Source organism: Botryllus schlosseri, chromosome 8, assembly GCF_051294905.1.
Source record: "Botryllus schlosseri isolate E-star chromosome 8, Bs_hap1, whole genome shotgun sequence".
Lineage (NCBI taxonomy): Eukaryota > Metazoa > Chordata > Ascidiacea > Stolidobranchia > Styelidae > Botryllus > Botryllus schlosseri.
Window position 1 is genome coordinate 2223586 of NC_137243.1, and position 21346 is coordinate 2244931.

General features: G+C 38.2%; 1 protein-coding gene across 4 annotated transcripts in view; it reads right to left on the minus strand.

The window, feature by feature from the left end:
- The window catches only part of LOC145444820 (stabilin-2-like), a 71260-nt gene that overhangs the window by 718 nt on the left and 49196 nt on the right, over positions 1-21346 (minus strand). For 3 of the 4 annotated variants that reach the window (XM_080322839.1, XM_080322841.1, XM_080322838.1), the window contains 17 exons: positions 21000-21133; positions 19799-20015; positions 18112-18272; positions 17582-17674; positions 16505-16652; positions 15134-15268; positions 13940-14072; positions 13475-13595; positions 12468-12585; positions 10986-11205; positions 9640-9921; positions 9504-9580; positions 8499-8628; positions 7588-7866; positions 4770-4939; positions 2490-2618; positions 524-694 (listed from right to left, as the gene is read on the minus strand). In XM_080322839.1, the coding sequence (XP_080178965.1) occupies positions 524-694; positions 2490-2618; positions 4770-4939; positions 7588-7866; positions 8499-8628; positions 9504-9580; positions 9640-9921; positions 10986-11205; positions 12468-12585; positions 13475-13595; positions 13940-14072; positions 15134-15268; positions 16505-16652; positions 17582-17674; positions 18112-18272; positions 19799-20015; positions 21000-21133 (2718 nt within the window). The remainder of the gene's footprint in view (positions 1-523; positions 695-2489; positions 2619-4769; positions 4940-7587; positions 7867-8498; positions 8629-9503; positions 9581-9639; positions 9922-10985; positions 11206-12467; positions 12586-13474; positions 13596-13939; positions 14073-15133; positions 15269-16504; positions 16653-17581; positions 17675-18111; positions 18273-19798; positions 20016-20999; positions 21134-21346) is intronic. The other variant, XM_080322840.1, reaches the window with a different exon arrangement.

Sequence of the window (21346 nt, forward strand, 5' to 3'; positions counted from 1 at the left end):
CAAGTAGATTCGGTCTGCTTGCACTATTTAGTCCAGTGGTTATGGCTAAAACCAGCGGTTCTCAACCGAGGATCCAAAATTGTCTACTTTATTAATTTTGCTTTTATGGGTGGGAATTGAGCCAAATTTCATGGATAACCTAACAATTTCATAGGGTTCTGAGTGATACATGGAATTTTATTAAAATAGTTTTTACATTAAATCTAAAAATTTTCTAATTTAATAACTTCGCTTCTACTGGTTGGAATTGAACCAAATTTGTTTTGCAGCGATTGTTTGGTGACAACCTAACAATTTCACGAGGTCTTGAGTGAAATATGCAATTTACTCATTAATTCCAAAATTTTATACACTAATAACTCCACTTCTACTGGTTTGAATTGATCCGAATTCGAATTGCAGCTTTTTTTTCAGGCAGCCTAACAATTTCATAAGTTCTCAGCGAAATTTGAAAAGAAATAGTATTAAATCAAATTTCTCCACTTTGAAACCATATACCGCCCCGCCATGTGTAAATTTCTACCTAACGAACGACGCGGTAAATATGAGGCTCATCACCCCGCGTTGCAAGCGCCGTCTCTTCGTTTGTATCATCAGGAACAAGTTCATCGTTGTTGAATCCTGTGGAATCGTACGCTGGATTTGTCAAGCCCGGAAAGTCTTCATCTCCTGGCTCTTCATAGCCGGACCTCTCCTAAAACACAGGGCGCACACGGTAGACATTGACAGCAAAGATGAGCGTGGATTAATTAATTTGCTAAATTACAAGTGTAAGTAGTAATTTCCAAGACATGCTTCATGAAGTGGCAGTAGAATATCGAAGATTTTACTTCAGTTAAGTTTATTATTAACAATTTTATCAGATCAATATATCACAATATTGCGGTAAAATGAAGGTGTTGAAACGACTTGGAGTAGTCTCTGAAATCAGACACCCACCTGGGCCTAGACGATGTAAATAAGAGACATGCACACTGCACACTAGATGAAAAGTAAAAGAAAATTTACATAAAAGGCCAAACGACAGACAGAGGTGGCACGCGACGAAAGGCGAGGTTGATATGTCAGACCCTGGCCCGGAATTTTCCGGCGGTGACTGAAGTAAATAGTTTCAAAAACCAGAATTGATAGAGGAGTTTGATACTTTCGTCTGTTATCGGAATGATCTACCTTCAAAATTGCAGGTTGTATCTGCCGCAAAATTAAGGTTATTATATTCTAAGATCAGAAAAGGAGTACATTTTTCAAAAATTCTGAAAGCTCTAATACCGGAAAAGAAAACTAATGATTTTGAAAATTTTTGGAGAAATGGTACTAGTACTGGGTTGACTAAAAAAACGGTTTTCATTTTGTCCCAACTCCTGAATTACCTACTCTTTTACGATACTTCTGTGGCGTTGAATATAAGAGGTCATCTTTCCGACTTGCCCACCGAATGACCCACTTTTAGCGTATATTAGCGGTGTTGACAAAAGAATTAAAAAAAGGTCATCTTTCCCATTTCTGCTCCCGAAACACACCCGTCACACCGTATTTTTCGTTGATTGTCTTGCCAACTCTGGCGTTCGCTGCGTCTGAGTCCAGTTTTTGATCGCATTTCAACACTTTTTCGAGAAGACGACACATTCCCAAAAAAGAGGAAATTTAGGATGCCTCCCAGGATATATTCAATTTATTGAAAAAAAAGGACAAATCCTCTTAAAAGACAACATATGGTAACCCTACGCAAAATGACCATGAGACTACAAATATGTAGAATATTGGAAAATGTATTGGGTTACCGTAACAAAGGGGGCTACTTTGCGCGGTTATTATGAGAATTTAACCCATAAAATGGATGCAAAGTTATCCCAATACTACTTACTACTATCTAAAATCCAAATTGCATGACGTACATAGATAAAAGGCTAAATACAGCCACTATCGTATGTAGTGCGGGTAGTAAAAACCAGCACTTCATTATGGACTCAAGATTGTAAAGCCGTGACTCATCGTAGAGAATTGTTTCAAAATTTGCAGCCTGATTTGGTTAAATCAAGTTTGGTGTACATAACAAATATAGTTACAGTTTGTCGTATCTAGAGAAGCAAACAAACTTGTTTATCAATTTCAAATCAATTTTACTGTCTGAAATTTGTAACGAAACGAAAGTTATCATTAAAACAGATCGCATATATCCTCAAAAGACAAAATTCAAATCTGACAAGATTGGATAATCATTAAGCGTCATTCCGAACCGTCGATATATTCATGATTGGTTGAAAATACGGCAAAGATTCACAACCAGAATGTCTATATCGAACGCAACAGAGGTAAGCTCTTTCCGATTCATTTTGCGAGAATAATAATGTCTCCCTATGTCTCACTGCAACATTGGAAAATCAAACCATATTCAAGAGTGGCACGAAAACGATGTTTTGGTATTTTTGTGATTTCATTTTTACGTTAATATTGAAAAAAATTCCCATCACTTCCGAGGCTTTAATTACCCGAAATAGAGAAAATCCTCCTGTCCGCCGTTTTTTCCACCAATAAAAGACGACTCCTCCAACGACGATCGCCAACAGAAGAAGCAGGACAAGTACAATAACCACTGCGTTGCTTCCGCCTTTTTTGGCCTGAAAATATGCATATATAATATAGAGCCCGACCGATATTGGATTTCTGAGCCGATACCGATAACACCGATATCCAGTACCTCCACCGATAACCTCGATATATTCAGCCGATATTCAAAATGTATGGAATCTAGCTCAAGGCCCGTATTTAACACCTCAGAGCATTTATTTCAACAACTTTACAGCCATTGATATGCTTGAACATGAAATAAATGATCTAGGGGCTATAAAAATATATCAAAAGCACCAATCCAGCAGTTGCAGATTACAGTTCACGAAGCACAATTTCTCGGCGCTTTCTCCAAGGAGTGAACTTCTGTGGTCTTTCATAAATGATGTATATAGTACTAAACACAGTGAGCAGTCTTTCACTTGGTACCTAGTGGCACAGCAAGGATTGGAAATCTTTCTTCATTTCGGTTCCACCGCTCCCTTGCAGGGGATCTTTCCTTTCAATGGTTTCACCAAATATTGATATTCTTCTGGCAGAGCACCTGGAGCCTTCAGCACATCATCAACAAATAGCTGAAGAGAAAGTTGAAAACAACTCAAATTGTCCATGTCTGCAACTGCTCCACCCATCCCCCTTGGGCCTTGACCATGACCAGCATTTCAACAATCAATTGATCAATATTTTACGCTCTTTTGTCAGAATTGGCCAATGTCATCATGGAATCAAAAATGTTCGGATCTGTTATTGGCTTTACTCCACCTTTGCTTGATTTTCTTTCCCTCTATGCTCGCATATTTCCTATCATGGTGGCCCCGCAGGTCTCAGCCCTCAGTCAGAGTGTCATACGACTTCATACATTACTGGTATAATTAGCTCTGTTGGTACCGAACCAATAGCACTATCTTCAGAGAAACGTTTCGACGCGACGCTTTTTTCTATCATCACGAGGGCCAGTCCAGCATGATTGAAGTTCTCATTTCTCTTACTGATTGAAATCTTCTGCAGACAACTATCCATCCAGGTTCCAGCTGCTCTCTGTCTTTGGTGATCGATTGATTACTGCAGGGGGATTCCCGCGAAGTCAGCGGGGCATAACGGTGGTTAGTTATCTACAATATTTTTCAGATAGGAACGCCTACTGCCCTCTATGCAGCATGCACTATATGCAGCTTGGGCCATTTATTTTTATAATTTACCACCCTCACGTCTTCTATCGACTTCTCTGACTCCCTGCCACCATGTTGTGACGTCACGAAAAAGGCCGATATTTTTTTTACCTTCAATGGCCGATACCGATATTTCTCTCCAAGCGTGATATCGACTCGATATTATCGGCGAGCCGATAATCGGTCGGGCTCTAATATAATATATATCCATTGCATGCATTGTCTTGACCAACGTAAAATGACAAACAACACCGCAAATAACCGCAATATTCGAAAATACATTCAGTTACCATGATGCAGGGGGTAACAAAAAAGTGATGCAAACTCAACTTATAACGATCAGGTAAAAGTTGGAAGTACTTTTAAAACAGCGATTGCACGAGTAGCACAAAGTAGGCAAAGCTAAATAATCTTTTTCCACATTGTATTTTTTACAGTATACGACTTGTCATAAGATTCAAGTTGTACGCCATAGAATCTGCACGCATTGAATACACAAAACATATAGCTGCCGGATCGCGCGCCAAACAGGGTTGTAACCAAATCATGAGGCTCCGAGTCACAAATCAATTATACTTTTTTTATTTTGACTCGAGTCAAGACGAGTCATTTTCAATTCACCACCGAGTCCGAGTCAAGACTCGAGTCGGAGCGCAAGACTCTCGGGTGATAGTTAAGGCCTCGGATACATAACATACTCATTTTGTCACTCTAAATATGTTTATTCAAATTGATAAAATACAGTTTCTATTCCTATTTTTCAAATATCGGCACTGATACGAGATTTGAATACGTCATTTCAATTGTATTGAGTCAATAGAAGTCCAGTCAATACACAAATTGACTCGAGTCATTACAGCCCTGGGCTTGACCAGGTGGTGAATTGAAAATGACTCGACTTGACGCGAGAAATTAACCTGTGACTCTGTACCTTGTGACTTGATATTACAAACCCTGCCTCTGCGAAGACCATTTTTTTCACACAACATCTTGTCGCATCATTGGCAATTTGCGAAACATAATGTTACTCACCACTGAGGTATCGTTGTGAGAACGATTGCCTTGATACGCAATACTAGCCGTCGCTGTTTGAGAAAATGCGTTTGCTACAGTTCCGGTTGCGTCCTTATCGATCGGACCGCCCGGTTTGATCGTGGTCATGTGCTTTGCGGGTGATTTACTTTTGGCGGGAATACTCTTAGCTGAAATGAAAAGAACCAGTCCAGTGTTGCAGCAGACTTTTGTGCCCCGCAAAATATAAGAGAGCTTCTTTGAGGTGAAGAACTTCAACAAGCAATTGATTAGTATGTTCATATTGAAATGAACTTGAATATTTTCGGCTGACACTCGTCAGGGGTGTTTGTCAGCCACTACTAGAGCAGTGGTTCTCAACCTTTTTGTCTTCACGGACCCCGTTTGGATCGTCACAGACCACCTACACACAATCTTCAGTTCAAATTTAGCTCCATTATCATACAACAGTAATCCATCATGTGCAAATATTAACTGCAGTCCAGTGATTAATCAGAGTTGGATCAATTGTAATTTGTAATTGATCTGAATGTAATTAATTACATTTTTTCATGTAACTGTACTTGTAATTGTAATTGAAGCATTTCTATTTTGTGTAATTGTAATTGTAATTTGATAAAAGCTTTCCAACCAAGGTTTCATCAAGCTTGATCACGCATTTGTTGAGATGTTATCGCAATCTTACCTCCAATCTTGGCCAAATTTACTGCGGCTAGAAAATTTCGCACCCTAATGTTCATCAAATGCAATCCAACAGTTTCCGAGCAGGTGAAAATGTGAATGCCAACCAAAATGTTGTATTTCGTAGTTATCAGGAGGTTCTTTCCTTTTGCCTTTATTTTAGTTTTACACATCTTATTGGTATCATCCTTATCGCCGACGCCTTACCAATTACATTTCATTATCATCACTCAGCTCTGAGTAGCCTAATCGTTTGATTACATTTCATTGACTGTCCTGTAGCCTATTTGCTGTTAGTCGCTCAAACCTTTGGTTCTTAACAGTCGCTTGAAACATTTTTCTGTGTTGGTAGTTTTCAGTACTCGTGATTAGGAATAGTTCGAATATGTTCGAGTTTTTTTTTACTTAAAGGGTATTCTACGTATCATGAATAAAACATGAATAGCTTGAGATTGTTGCTAATTACGTCGCTACGGTTGTCAAAGAACACCTCTCTACCAGATCAATTACATGTTTAACAATAATTGTAATTGTAATTGTAATATATTACATGTTTAACAGTAATTGTAATTGTAATTGTAATTTGATATTTTTAACTTTGAGTAATTGTAATTGTAATGTAATTTAAACATGCAAGTGAGTAATTGTAATTCTAATTGTAATCGAGCTGAATTATTGTAATTGATCCAACTCTGGTGATTAACAGCAACAAAATGACATCGCACTATGCATGTAGAAATTGGGTAGATTATTTATTTTATTTCAAAGCGAATTGTAGCTGCATTTCTTGAAATACATGGTGTGTCTTGAAAATTCTACCTTTGATTTGATATGAGCAGATGCCCAGAATCCGTTATCACACAGATACGTGGTGGCGAATGTCATAATAACGGGCACCAAACTTGAGAAACAGAGTTTTTATTGAACATATATTGAACAATTCTATCTAGCATCTTGAAGTTAGGCAATAAAATGAGTTATCACTAGGGCGATTTTTTTTTGACATGTCAAAAAAAGTGAAAATATTGTCAAAATTGTAGCGTTAGGTCAAAAAACGTCAAAATTGTTTACAAAGTCGAAATTTTTTATGCAACGCGCATTTCGTTTGTATCCTAAATGTTTGCACTGTCGGTGAACTTATCATTTGACATTGTCTGAACATTGTGAATCACAAACATTCCAATGAAACAATTAGGTTGACATGGTGTTATGCTCAACGTACCGCAATATCCTATCTGAAGCAAGACTACGTGGGCATTGCATGGTTCTTATATCAAGAAGCGCATGATAACAAATTGTGATGTAGACACCATTGTCAGAATGAAGCAACACGGTTTGTCACCAGCAGTGTACGCACAACTTCAGTGTTATCAGCCAACAACTGCTGCTATCGTACGTTCTTTCTCCATTCTTGGCAAGCTACTTAGTAAGGACAGACACATTCTACCCAAGAATGTAGGAAAGTATCTTTCGTTGTGCTACAACAAATTTCAATTATTACTACCATAATACGTGATGTAACTATTGGAATTCTTCATAGGGCCAGATTTCGTCAAAATCAAGTTTTTTCACATAAAAATTTGTCATTTTTCGAGTCAAAAAAGCTTTTTCAAGCCAAACTACTTTGTAAGGATAGACAGTTCATACCAGAAAGGAAGATAAGTAGTATAATTATAACATTATGTGAGAAAACACCTAATTTGCATATGTTAGGTCAAGATTTGGTCAAAATTAAGTTTTTCAAGGTCATAAAATGTAATAATTTGATTTTTCAAGTAAAAATCTGATGTTTTTTAGGTAAAAAATCGCTCTATTTAGCGCAGTAGGATATATCATCTCAGACGGCCATTCTGTTGATGTTGGTCATGAAGTTTAAGCAGTAATGATGCAAAACTGCCTAATATTTCCCTATTTAAAAAATTAAAAATTTATGTTATCAAACATTTTGCAAATTCAAAGGTTTCGCAGCCCCCCGGTTGACAACCACTGTACTGGTGAATTTGAAAAAAAGAACAGCAGTAGCATTCATAAATATCACCTATAGCAAGACCATCGGAGACAATATCAGGATTTCTTAAAATGTCACTATTTCCGAGATCTTTGAACTGGCGATAATTTTTGACGCAAATAAACTAACCTGTAGTCGTCTTGGTAGTTGGACTCAAATTGCTCTTTGTAGTTGAGCCAGTTGACGAAGTCAATGCTGAAGTTGAGATTGTCGGCATGAGCCGCACCATTCCAGGTATGAATGATTCGACGATATGAACAACACCGTTGGTGCCGATAATATCTGATTTTTTCACCCGCACGCTATTGATATAAACCTCGCCGTTGATATTTTGGACCGGATGAAATAGCTTTGTGTTAAGACTGATAGACGTCAGACTTTGCAGGTCCCTGTAGTAGAGCGTTTTCCCTGAAGTATATATATTACGGTATGTATACAGAGCTTCAATATACAATTGAATAGCATATTCATATTGAAATGAACCCGAATATTTTCGGCTGACACTCGTCAGGGGTAATTTTCAGCGGCTAGTAAAGAATTTGGAAAGAACGTTGTATATCAACAATTGCATCACAAAATATGACATCACCGGGACACAAATTCAACTAATTCCAATAATTTGTTCACATCAATTTTTCGAATTTTCATTTATGCCTATTTTTGCCTAAAAACCGAATACTGTTAGAAGAAACAGTCTAAAATTTAGACTTGGACAACTTGAATAGATGGTGAAATGCCGGTAATGTAATTTCATTCTTATTTGTGAAATTTAATTGGTTTGATATGCAGACATTTGCTGTGAAGATGAAGTCTGATATGATATGAGCTGAAATTTAGTTTTATTGTATTTCTTTCCAGCTTTTGTGAATGCACTTAATCTAATTCTAATAATATTTTAAAAAATTGTTCAGGTATAATACCAATTTCAAGGTGACGTGTAAGAGCTGCAAATTTTCTAACTGTTTGTTTTTCTCGGTTTACAAGATAACACGAAGCACAGGCAGGCTGTTACCCAAACTATAGATGAGTCAAACGCAAACCTTTAATGATGTGTCTCTTGATAGCGTATGTTGGCCGTGATCTTGAGGAAATGCGAGCAGGTACAAAAATAGTATAATTAAATTTGGTAGACCTCATCCTCCTCCTGTATCCAGCAGGTAAGCGCTTCAGCTGTTAATCATAACAGGATTGAAATATCATTTCATCTTCTCAAAACACCACAGGACTGCGATACAATGAAGGAAGGTGTCGAAAAGACTTGGAGTAGTCTTTGAAATCGGACACACAACTGGGCCTAGGCAACGTATAAAGGAGGCTGTTCTAAGACAACTTTTTTTCCCGGATTTCAGCCATTCACTGATTAAATTGTCAGGTTACCCTAAAAATCGTTGCGCACCAAATTTGGTTCAATTCTAACAAGTATAAGCCACCGCAGAGCCTATCAGAATTTTTAATTTAATAGGGAAAATTAAAAAGAAAATTCAAATTTTTCTGTCAACCCCATGAAATTATAGAGTTGTCTTCAAAGACGATGCAAAACAATTTTGACTCAATTCCAACTAGTAGAAGCGAAATTATTTGAGTTTTTCGTTGATAAGTCTCAGATCATCCTTGGTTGGGGGATAATCCGAGTTTTTCGTTGATAATTCTTGGATTATCCTTGATTGATGAATAAATAATAGTAAATTAAAAATTCTAATAGGCTCTGCGGCGGCTTCTACTTATTAGAATTGAACCAAATTCCGTGAGCAGCGTTTTTTAGGGTAACCTGACAATTTAATCACTGAATGGAAAGAAATATTTTAAATACATAGTAACAACGAATTGCAAACTTTTCATATGAAAATAATTCTCCAATAGTTCTGATAAATATAAAAAGTTTATTAGGGTGGATTAATATTGATGATATTTACTGTTCTTGTATATTTCGTTCCAAATCAGAAAAACACCAAAAGAACGAAACCAAAATGATAATACATGAAGGAGATAACTGGCCATCACTGCACTGGAATATCAATATCTATCATTAGATGGAAAATTCAGACCTGTTCAAAAAAATCCCTCATTTCGAGAGATTCTTGAATAATTGACAACACAGAACCGTGACACACAATACCATCGCCTGAAACACAGTAAGACATGTTAAATTCGACACCCAGTTCACTTTAAACCATCAATTACCGATCGATCCCGCATTACACTGGCAAGTGGTTTTAGGCAAAGCCCCCGGCACAGATGGCGGTACGTCAGTGCAAGTAGCTTTTCTGGAGCAGCCCCCGTTATTGGTGTTGCAGGTCCTGGCTTCCCTTTTGGAGCATTGGTTCACCCCATCGCCCTCGTAGCCCGGTTTGCAGACGCATTTTGCCGGGTTGCCTTGGGAATTGACGACGCAGGTAGCCAACGCGTGGCACGTGCTTGTTAAGGACGTACACGGGTCGTATGGTCGACAGAAATATCCATCACCTGGGAATGATATCATTGAAATTATACATAAAATTGTCTTTGTATTGTATGTAACAGATATTTACAGTGTACAATCGAATATTATATTCATAGTGAAATATACCCGAAGATTTTTGGCTGACACTCGTCAGGGGTAATCGTCAGCAACTATAGAGATTTAAAAAGAATATAGTGAATCAGTTGTTCTTACTGCGGACCCTTTGGAATATTTTGAAAAACCAATATTCCTCCTATTTTTTCAACCATATTTTTTAGAAGACGGTTCACACATTAACTGGAAGAATGATAAAATGATGTATAGAAATGTATTTTTATTGCAACGAAATGTGGAACTATGACGAATTGAAGTAGTTACATAACGCATTATGATAGAACGAATTAAAATTTGTTGCAGTAAAACGAAAGACACTTTCCTACATTCTCGGGTAGAAAGTGTCTGTTCTTACAAATAACTTTCCAAGAATGGAGAAAGAACGTTCAACAGCAGCAGTTGTTGGCTGGCAATACTGAAGTTGTGCGTACACTGCTGGTGACACACCGTGTTGCTTCAGTCTGACAATGGTGTCTACATCACAATTTTTCATCATGCGCTTCTTGATATAAGATATAAGAACCAATGCCCAGGCAGTCTTGCTTCAGTTAGGATATTGCGGTACGTTGAGCACAACACCATGTAAAGCTATTTGTTTTATTTCAATGTTTATGATTCACAATGAGCAGAAAAAGGCCCGTCTACAACGGTAGGCCTATAAAGTAGGCTACGAGCTGTAAAATGTCAAATGATCAGTTCGCCGACCGTGTGAACATCTACGATAGAAAAATTGAACAAAAATTTTGACTTTGTAAACGATTTTGACGATTTTTTGACCTAACGCTACAATTTTGACTTATTTTACAATGTCAAAAAAATCGCCCTAATCATACATCAAATATCAGATATATGATATTCCATTTATTGTACGGCTGTATTTGGCCCTATCTGTTTACATCATGACAAATGAGAAAAATATGTGCCGTACCCGAGAAATCACCTACAACCACTCACCAAGCCGAATTCGACTTACCCACGAAATTCTGTCTGCATTTGCATTGCACCTGTTCCCGATTGATTTCGCAAGTCGCATACTGCGAACAACCGCCGTTGTTGACTCTGCACATTTCCATGAAATTACAGTACGTGACGCCGTCTCCTCTGTAGCCAGGCTTGCAGTAACAAGTGCCGGAATCCAGACAATAGCCGTTAGTGTGACATTTCGGGCTGCACACGTTTGACGCATTTCTCGACTGGAAAAAAAATAACGTCAATATCACTTCAAGACATTTTGTGCTTTTGGTCAGTGTCGTAACCAAGTCACAAGGTTTCGAGTCACAAATCAATCTCACTTTCATGGTTTTGACTCGAGTCAAGTTGAGTCATTTTTAATTCACCACCGACTCAAGTCGGAGTCAAAGTCAATGAGCACAGGGTTCAGGGCCGAGTCCAACTCGAGTCATGATAGTCTGATGACTAGACTTGACTCGAGTCATTTTCCTAAAATACTGAAATGACTCGACTCGAGTCAATCTATGTATTGACTCAACTTGGACTCGAGTCATTGCGCATGACTCGAACCAAGTCACATGACTCGAGCCTCAGACAGCCGAGACCGACATTTCATTGTAATTTCGAAGAATAGTAAAGTCACCACACTATTGAAATTTCTTCTATTGGTACTGGTACTTGAAAATGAGACCAGAAACTTCCAAAAGTGGGAAAAATTAGTATAATATAAACGTGAACCATTCGATATCGCCAAACAGAGTTATAACAGTGGATTTAACAAGACTTTGACTGGAAACTGAGCAGTCAACACAATGACTTGGACTCGGACTCGAATCATAATACCATGACCTGGACTCGAACCTCTGCTCGCTGACTTGGACTCGGACTTGACTCGAGTCAAAACTATAAAGTGAGATGGACTTGTGACTCGGAGCTGTTTTGACTTGGTTACAACCCTGACAGTTTCGAGGATTATGACTCGAGTCCGAGTCCAAGTCACTGTTTTGACTGTTCAGTTTCGAGTTAAACTCTTGTTAACCCACTTTTTCCAACTCCGCTTAGTGATATCGAATAATATTCCAATTTTACTCACTTTTAACACTTTCAGGTCGCATTTGTAAGTACTAGTACTAATAGACCAAATACCAATAGTGTGGTGACTTTACCGTTCTTCAAAATTCCAATGAAATGTCAGTCTTGGCCATCCAAGTCTCGAGTCATATGACTTGAGTACAAGTCAAGTCAATACACAGATAGACTAAAGTCTGATTGAGTCATTCTCCGAATTTTAAAAAATTGAGTCGATTCACAATTTTTGGTGACTCGACTTGACTCGAGACATTTTCTCAAAATTCGGAAAATGACTCGACTTTAGTCAATCTGTGTATTGACTTGACTTGTAGTCGAGTCATGCCTGGAGCGAATACAACCCTGCTTTTGGTTAGTTTATGCGTGGTTACCAAATCTCGTAATATCAGTGAGAGATCAAATTATTATCATTCACCTGAGCACACTGCGGTCCGGTATATGTGGGGTCACAAAAGCACGCGCCATCGCCGGTAATACCTTCATTGCAATGTCCGTGTGTGGTGCACTGGCACAACAGACAATTTCTACCATATCTGTAAAGTCAAGAACCCTGTGAGTTACAAATCTACTGAAAAATTGTGATATTGGAGTCAACGATCATTAAATTACATACTCCAGATTTATGGACGAAGTTCCTTTACAGTTTTAAATTTCTTTCCTGATATTTACTGCTATAAAATGTCTGTCTGATGTGTCTCCGCGCAGTTCATATTTTTCATCCTCGTTTGCTTTCTTTGTTATGATTACTGGATAATTACAGTCACATGTCACGGCGTATAGCATTGTTTCGTCATAGTTTGCCAAATCTGTTTTCATTTGAATTTCTGTTTGTTCGCCTGGCACTTAGAGTCACTATATTCTGCGATCAGAAAAAAAAGACACTTTTTACTAGTCACAAAAGATGATGAAGTAGCATTCATTAATACGGTACATTTGGAAATTTGACCGCTAATATTGATGCGTTGACTAAAAAGAGGTCATTTTTCCGACTCAAAAGACATGTCTCACATATAATCGGTTTGATTTGACCTATTTTTAGTCAACCTCGCCGTCGAAATCCGGTAATCATGTCTATTATGGGATATTTTAGTTGTCTCTGTACGATCGCCTGTCTCTCAAAGTTACAGAGGACGAATTGCGAAAAAGAAGGGCATTTGGGCGTCTTCCGAGGACATTTTTGGTTTCTTGAAAAAGGAGGACGTATGGTAACTCTGGTGTCAATGTGCTATTAACTCTTGGCAAAGGCCACACAAAAAGGCTTCGGGTTAGTCGGTTATACTGCAATGAATGTAGTCAAGTAGGCAACATCCAAGTTCACTACAGGTAGTCCTCTATTATAATAAAAGCAGGACAATCGTGTTTGAAGAGCACACTTTTTTGGGGTAATCGAATAAATGAATATGCACTCAATCCATATCGAACCTGCCAGTCTCACAACGTTCACATGCAACTCCCGTGAAGCCAACCTTGCATTGACATATCCCAGTTCCATTGACACCATCACTGCATTTTCCATTCCCACTACAAGGCGAGTTTGCTCCTCCTGTACACACAAAAGGGTTACGAGCCACTTGAACAAAGCTGTTTTCATCAAGATAGCGTAATGGTGGAGCTTCCAGCTCCTTGATTGGTGGATCGTAGGTGGTGGTGTTCAATTACCGCCGGGCCAGACCAAAGACCTGACTGGTAACACTGGTAACCATGGCTTCCCCTCTTGGCGCTCAGCCTTACCGGGATAGCATGGAGCAATGGTGCAAGACTTAGAAATCCTTACAAGTCTATATCTGCATATTCACATCATGCACGTCGTGTATATGTATATCATGAGTCGGTGTATATGCACCAAAAAAAAGTCATAAAACGTGATATTCCTATTGCTATTCTTACCTGGACAAGGCTGGCACCACGGTCCGTAGTAGTGTGGACAGCATTGATGCACTTTTTTATAACTGGTACAAGTTATTGAGCAGCCCGGTACATTTACTTGAGATCCCGACCCGGTGCTTGGGATTGGTAGTGACTTGAAAGAAAAATGTTCTTGTCTATTTCTTGATTGCCACCAAGAAATCATATCAGCAGAACTAGCATGCAACGAGAGCTCTGTGGAAACTACAATGCTCTCGCATAGGACTTGACTACAACAAATAATCGATTCAATAACGGGGCAGTATTTAAATTATAATGCAAATTTCAAAATCCTGAATCAAATGCAAATCTTGGATTGTAAAGGCGAGTAATCGTAGTTATAGTAGTCAATTCATTGTCAATCCATTCTGCGATGTAAGAGACTATGATAGGGCAACCAAACTGGCAGACCGCGATCCGAATCCAGACCTTACTACATAAAGAATAAATTTCTCATACGCATGTCCAGTGAACACCTTCCCCACTGCCTTCGATTGATTCACACCACTTTAGAACAAAAATATAAAGAACTAGCAAGGAATAAAAAGAAATGCTAATTCTGTCACCATCTGTGACAAATAGAACAATAACTACATTACGTTTATTGCTTTTGCTCAAACCCCTGTGCTGTAATGTCTATGTATAGCATATTACATTTGTATGAGTCTAAATTAACTCATGAGAGATATATTGGACCTAAGCAAATTTTTATCTTCTTCAACTGCATAAAATAGTTCCAAATGTACGAAATCACGATTGCTCTATAAAGGCTGTAATATATTTATATCGCAGTTGAGTTCAGATGTTGCAAGGAATGATGAAATAAATAATTGAATAATATATTCATATTGAAATGAACCCGAATATTTTCGGCTGACACTCGTCAGGGGTAATCGTCAGCAACTAGTAGAAAATGGGAAAGAACATTGTATATCAACAATCGTATCACCAAATATGACGTCACCGGCATGAAATTTTGAAAATACTCGGGTTCATTTCAATTTGAATATACTATTCAATGGTATATCGAAGTTCTGTACCTCGAAAAAGCAGTTCAGTTTTACGACATGTCTGGCACCCAAACCTCTAAAAAGTCATTTGAAATTAATTCGCAGTTTGAAATCTTGACTCCAGAATTGAAGGATATTGAAAAATTTTCAGATGCAATATACTCACGCATGTATCTCGCGATACGAGTGTTGTATTGGCAGGACACGTCAAGTCTCTGCCGACACAAAGGCCGCAAGGAACCGTCGATTCAATAATGGCTTCATCGTCGCAACGGCCCCCGATAGAAGGGGGATCTAGAACCTGTCCAAGTATATTCAAATCTCAAGACAAAGTTTATGAACCGTGCTGGTGTAAATTGAAAATGCAAAATAATAACATGATGGTGTCAATTTATTGACTGAAAACTTTTCGACAGACTCTCACCAGTTGCGCGCGGCCGTAATAACGCGAAGCAAATTCGAAAGGTAGCACATATTCTGCCTGTGTTACGTGATTATCTTGATAACAAACAAAATGGTAATGAGTGTATTTCAATTGTCAATATAAGAGCACAACCGACATCAGATTTTTGTGCCGATATGACTAAAACCAATAACTACGGCCTTCACCCCAGAATCTTCAGTCGATTTCCAAAGATATGGATCTAGCTTAAGGTGCCTTTTCAAAACAACTGAGTTATTATTTCAACAGATTTACAGCTATTGCTATACTTGGGCAAGAAACAAAGTGGGCATCTGGGCATCTTGTAAGCTATCACATATATATCAGCATTCGCAGTGTAACAGTCGCAGATTACTGTTCTACGACTCCCCACTACCATGTCGTGACGCCATGAAAACTGCCAAATTTTTTTTAGCTCAAAATTAATTTTCTCAAAATGTTCTTCAGATATGACTAGCTATGTGATAAAATTGTAAGGTTGGTGAAAACAACGCTGCACACCAACTTTGGCTCAATTCCAACCGGTAGAAGCGAGATTCTTGCAGTAGAAAGTTTTGAATTTATCAATAAAAATAATATTTCAAAATTTTATTGTCAATCCCATAAAATTGTTAGGCTGTCAGTAGAGATGATGCATGCCAAATTTGGCTCAATTCCAACCACTAGAAGCGAAGTTATGGAATAAAATAGTATTTACGGTGGCTAACTCTATAATTGTTTATTATAAAATCATGGAATTGGAAATTTTTCTACTGCAATAACTTCGCTTCTAGTGGTTGGAATTGAGCCAAATTTGGTGTACATCATTTCTACTGACAGCCTAACAGTTTTATGAGGTTGACGGAAAAATTTTGAAAAGTTTATTTTTATATCTTTTAATTATAAATTCAAAACTTTCCGTTGCAAGAATCTCGCTTCTACTGGTCGGAATTGAGCCAAATTTTGTGTACAGCGTTGTTTCATCCAATCTAACAATTTTATCACATAGCCAGTGAAATCTGAGAATTTTTTTTTTGAACAGCCCTACTACACAGCGACGATATTGTGTGTCCAAATTGACAATATTCAAAAAACTTAGGACCGAACGCGCCGCACCTGGTCCAGGACATAAACGGCAGACTTTTTCTCTTCGTCAGTCTGAGTCGTGAAATGAAACACATCCACGCCTACAATATTGGCCATGCCGTTGTTTACAACCATCTGCCCGTATATGTCCGGTGAGGCTGCGCATTGCACGGTAATCCTGTAATGTCAAGACATGCAGGAATATTTATTGAGCAAGGACTAATACTGGCCGAGGCTTGTGCTCTGTCCCATTTTTCATTCTATTTGAACCATATTAATTTATTATCATTCCTTAATTTGAATGGTATAGTCATATTGAAATAAAGCTGACACATTCCAAGGGTAATCGTCAGAAACTAGTAGAGAATTGTGATGTAGACACCATTATCAGAATGAAGCAACACTGTGTGTTCAGTGTTGTTAGCCAGCAACTGCGGCTGTTGAACGTTCTTTCTCCATTCTTGGCAAGCTACTTAGTAAGGACAGACAATTTTTACCCGAGAATGTAGGAAAGTATCTTTACCTTACTACAACAAATTTTTAATTATTTCTTCCATAATGCGTGATATAACTACTGGAATTCTTCATAGGTACGGATTTCGTTGAAATAAAGTTTTTTCATGCTAAATTTGTCAGTTTTTAAGTAAAAAAAGGTTTTTCAGGCCAAGCTACTTCGTAAGGGCATACAGTTCTAACCACAAATGAAGATAAATAGTAAAATCCGAACATTATATTCGAAAACACCTAATTTGCATACATAAGGTCAAAATTTCGTCAAAATTAAGTTTTTTAAGGTAAAAAATGTTAAAATTTTGATTTTTTTAGGTCAAAATATTCCACTTTTTAGGTCATAAAAAACCGCCATAATCATGACTCTACGACTCTACGTCTAGTGGCTGCCGGGATGTGCAATATTACCCTCTCGTGATCAGAAATTGGGGTGGTTGCCGGCTTTTTATTGATGTTTCAGGTCATTTGTCGAGATTTCAGAATCCCTTTTTTTCGATTTAAACAAAAAAATTCTTTCCACTCCACTCTACTGCAAAGCGCATCGTTGCACTCTATATATCGTAATTATCAACAGCTTCCATCAAAAGTCAATCTCACTTTGAACCTTGCATCGTCCTGAGATCGGAATCCTTCGCCTCAAAGTCCATGATCGCTGTTGGAGTGATGAACGCCTCTCGGATCATGTGATACCTGAATTATATAAAACGGAGCCGTACTGTCTGTGGTAGAGATCGAGCACCTTCACGGATGGCCCGTATATATTCAGTCAATAATCAAAAGACATGATATCTAGCAAGCATCGCTGCTTGGACTTGGACTTGACTCGATGGTGAATTACAAATGACTCGACTTGTCTCGAGTCAAATCTATACATGAGAGATTGACTTGTGACTCGGAACCTTGTGACTCGGTTACAACCCTGGTTCTAGTTGATAGTTTTTGAAAAGTGAGTAAAAGTCTAATTTCCTGTGATGTCACGAAAATTGCCGATATTTGTTTGCCACTAATGCCCGTCACTGATATTTCTTTTGATGTGTGATATCGTCTGGATATTATCGGAGAACGGACAATTACAATCGGTGGGTCTCTAGTGATATTGTAATGATGATAGAAAAAATGTCACTGACCTGATGTATTCACTGGCGTACGTTGTGTCGTCGCGGTTCATCAAGGATCGCAATCGTTGGGCTGTCTGTTTGCGGAAAGCCTCTTCGTTGGGCAGCAGAAGCATCCAAGGATTGTGCAACGGGTATTGTAACGTCTCGAGCTCTCCCGACGTTTCAAGAAGCTGACAAAACATAACATCCAATTATATATTATAGGGTTACCATATCTTGGAAATCTGAAATGAGGACATTTTTTTAAAATTTTCACACTTGCAAACCGGAGGAAAATCCAGAAAAAATGGTCAACTTTCCGGCCCAGCTCACAAAATACCCGCCAGAGCGTTCCTCCACCGCTGATTTACTCTATCTAAGTCTATTTTGCCATATATTAAACCAAAATTCTCAAAAAAGAGGACAAAATCTCAAAAAATAGGACATTTGGCCGTACTCCGCTGGACAATTTCAAACCCTAATATACCAGGGTCAAACTCAATTTGGGTCGTGGTCCAGATTGAAAACTTTTGATCGCTAGCAGGCCGAACCAGTCAAATGATTACATAATGTTACCACCAAATACAAAATGATTCAGTATGAAGCCTATATATAAGATATAATATTGCGGATGATAGGGGCTGTATTGGGGCAACAGATGTATTTACAAACAAAGGAAGTGGCAAAAATACGATTAGAGGCCGATTGCAAAATTACTCGACTCGAGTCAATCTGTGTATTGACTCAACTTGGACTCAAGTCATTGCCCATGACTCGGACCAAGTCCTATGACTCGAATCTCAGACAGCCAAGACCGACATTTCATTGTAATTTCGAAGAATAGTAAGTTACCACGCTATTGGTATTTCGCCTATTGTTACTGGCATTTGAAGATGCAACCAGAAACTGTTAAAAGTGAGGAAAATTAGTATATTTTAAGTGTGAACCCTTCGATATCACTAAATATAGTTATAAAAAGTGGTTTTAATAAGACTTAGAATCGGACTTGACTCGGTGGTGAATTAAAAATGACTCAACTTGACTCGAGTCAAAACTATAAAAGTGGGATTGACTTGTGACTCGGAGCCTTGTAACTTGGTTACAACTCTGCCAAATCCCTTGTTTTAGTAGAATACAGCAGTTTACAGCAGTTCAACTATGAATATGAATGCTGCAATTTGGTTCATTATTATTTCATCATAGTCCGGGTTTCTACAGAAGCTTGAGGACCTTTTGAATTAGACGTTATAAAACAGGACAAGCACAAATATTTTAATTGCACTCTTCGTTTAACCATCATTTTCTCTATGTAACTTGCATAGAACGGTTTTGCATTGCCGTTTTCGCCCCTGTGTATAACTGCGTTTTTATCCATTTTCTAGGAAACTCAGAACTCATCTTCCCGCAATTTCGTGACGATTTTACCAACTTAGTAATAATGGTGACTAGAGCAGAAACACAACATTGCTGTATGATAGTTACAATGTGAGAAATCTAATACTATATTAAAAATGCTTTCTTATAAATGTGATAGATAATACCAGTATTGTTTCATTTACTCAGAATTTAGAAGGGCTCAAGTAGGTTTTTGCTACTCGCACTTCTCCCTCAAGTGGTTGCAATTTTAGACAGGGGTCAAGGTTACAAATCACTGCACTAGAGCTACATTGAAACATAGGATTATTATACAGCAAGACACTTAGTTAGCCTTACTCACTGTCACAACCCACTGGAATCCCCTATCGAGCAACACTTTGGTGTTTTTGTACAAAGGCGATGTTTTAGCCATCCCCTCGTCCATGTAAGGTTTCAAAATCCGAACTATTTGCGTTGGCTCCGCTTTCGAAAATACTCTGGTCAGCGACGTGGGAATGATTGGACGATCGATTTCGTATAGAATCCCATTCCAAAACTGCAGCGGACTCCTCAAGACGCTGAAAAACGGTGGATTTTGAGCGCAAAAGGCTATGTCTCACATGTAGTGACTAAAGTCCAATCAACATCGGATTTTTGAGAAACCGATAGCACCTATATATCGTTAAACCCGATATATTTAAAAAAATTGCATCGAGCCCGATGCTCTTCCACCGATTGTATCGTACACCCCGGTGCCAGGGTGGACAAACGTCGGCAAGACTGTGTGCGCAATGGTTCTTATATCAAGAAGCGCATGATGAAAAATTGTGATGTAGACAACATTGTCAGAATAAAGCAGTGTTGTCAGTCAACAACAGCTGCTGTTGAACGTTTTTTCTTTATTCTCGACAAGCTACTTAGTAAGGACAGATACTTTCTACAGGAGCATGTAGGAAAGTATCTTTCGTTGTACCACAACAAATTTTAATTATTTGTACCATAATGCGTGAACGATACTGGAATTCTTTATAGCTCCAGATTTCGTTGAAATAAATATTTTTTTCATGTAGAAATTTGTTAGTTAAAAGTTTTCTCAGGCCAAACTAAGTCGTAAGGACAGACAGTTCCAACCAGACTTGAAGATGAGTAGTACAATTCTAACATTAGGTGTGAAAACACATAATTTACATACATGAGGTCAAGATTTTGTCAAAATACAGTTTTTAAGATCACAAAATGTCAAAATTTTGATTTTTTTTCGGTCAAAATCTGATGTTTTTAGGTAAAAAATCGCCATACCATAGTATTTTTTATTTTATTGGCGCCGCGATAGCTTGACTTGCCGCCAATGCATTTTAGAAGGTTTCAACTCCTTAGTATCATAGAAAGTGAAATGTAAATTACTTTAATCAGACCACGTGTGTGAGTTTAGAGTGGCAACACGAGCAAGTTTATTAACTTAAGTGCTGAACTTGGGATAGCCAATTCGTGAGTGTGATTTCGACTCGTTATTATCAGCAAACCAATAAATGATAGGCCGTGCTCTATAGTCATCATCTTACTTGATTGTGTTATTGATTACAAAGCCGGAAGCCGTCTCTGAAATATCCAGTACGTCGCCAGCCAGCGTTCTGATTTTAGTCACGCCTGTCAAGTTGGTCTTGTCGAAGCACCCGACGATATGACTGAGGTACAGCTGTAAAAAAGCAACATACACTGACCACCGAAAATCCTGGAAGTCCTTCAACCTGGGATGGGTCAGTGAAAAAATATTTCTGCCATCTATTCCAGGGACATCTAGAAACTAGTTCTAGATATCCCTGATCTATCCGAGCGGTTATGTATTTAGATTATCTTCACTTCCTCTTAGAAGAAGGGTTACCATCAGTTTTGTAATGGCTTGAGTCAT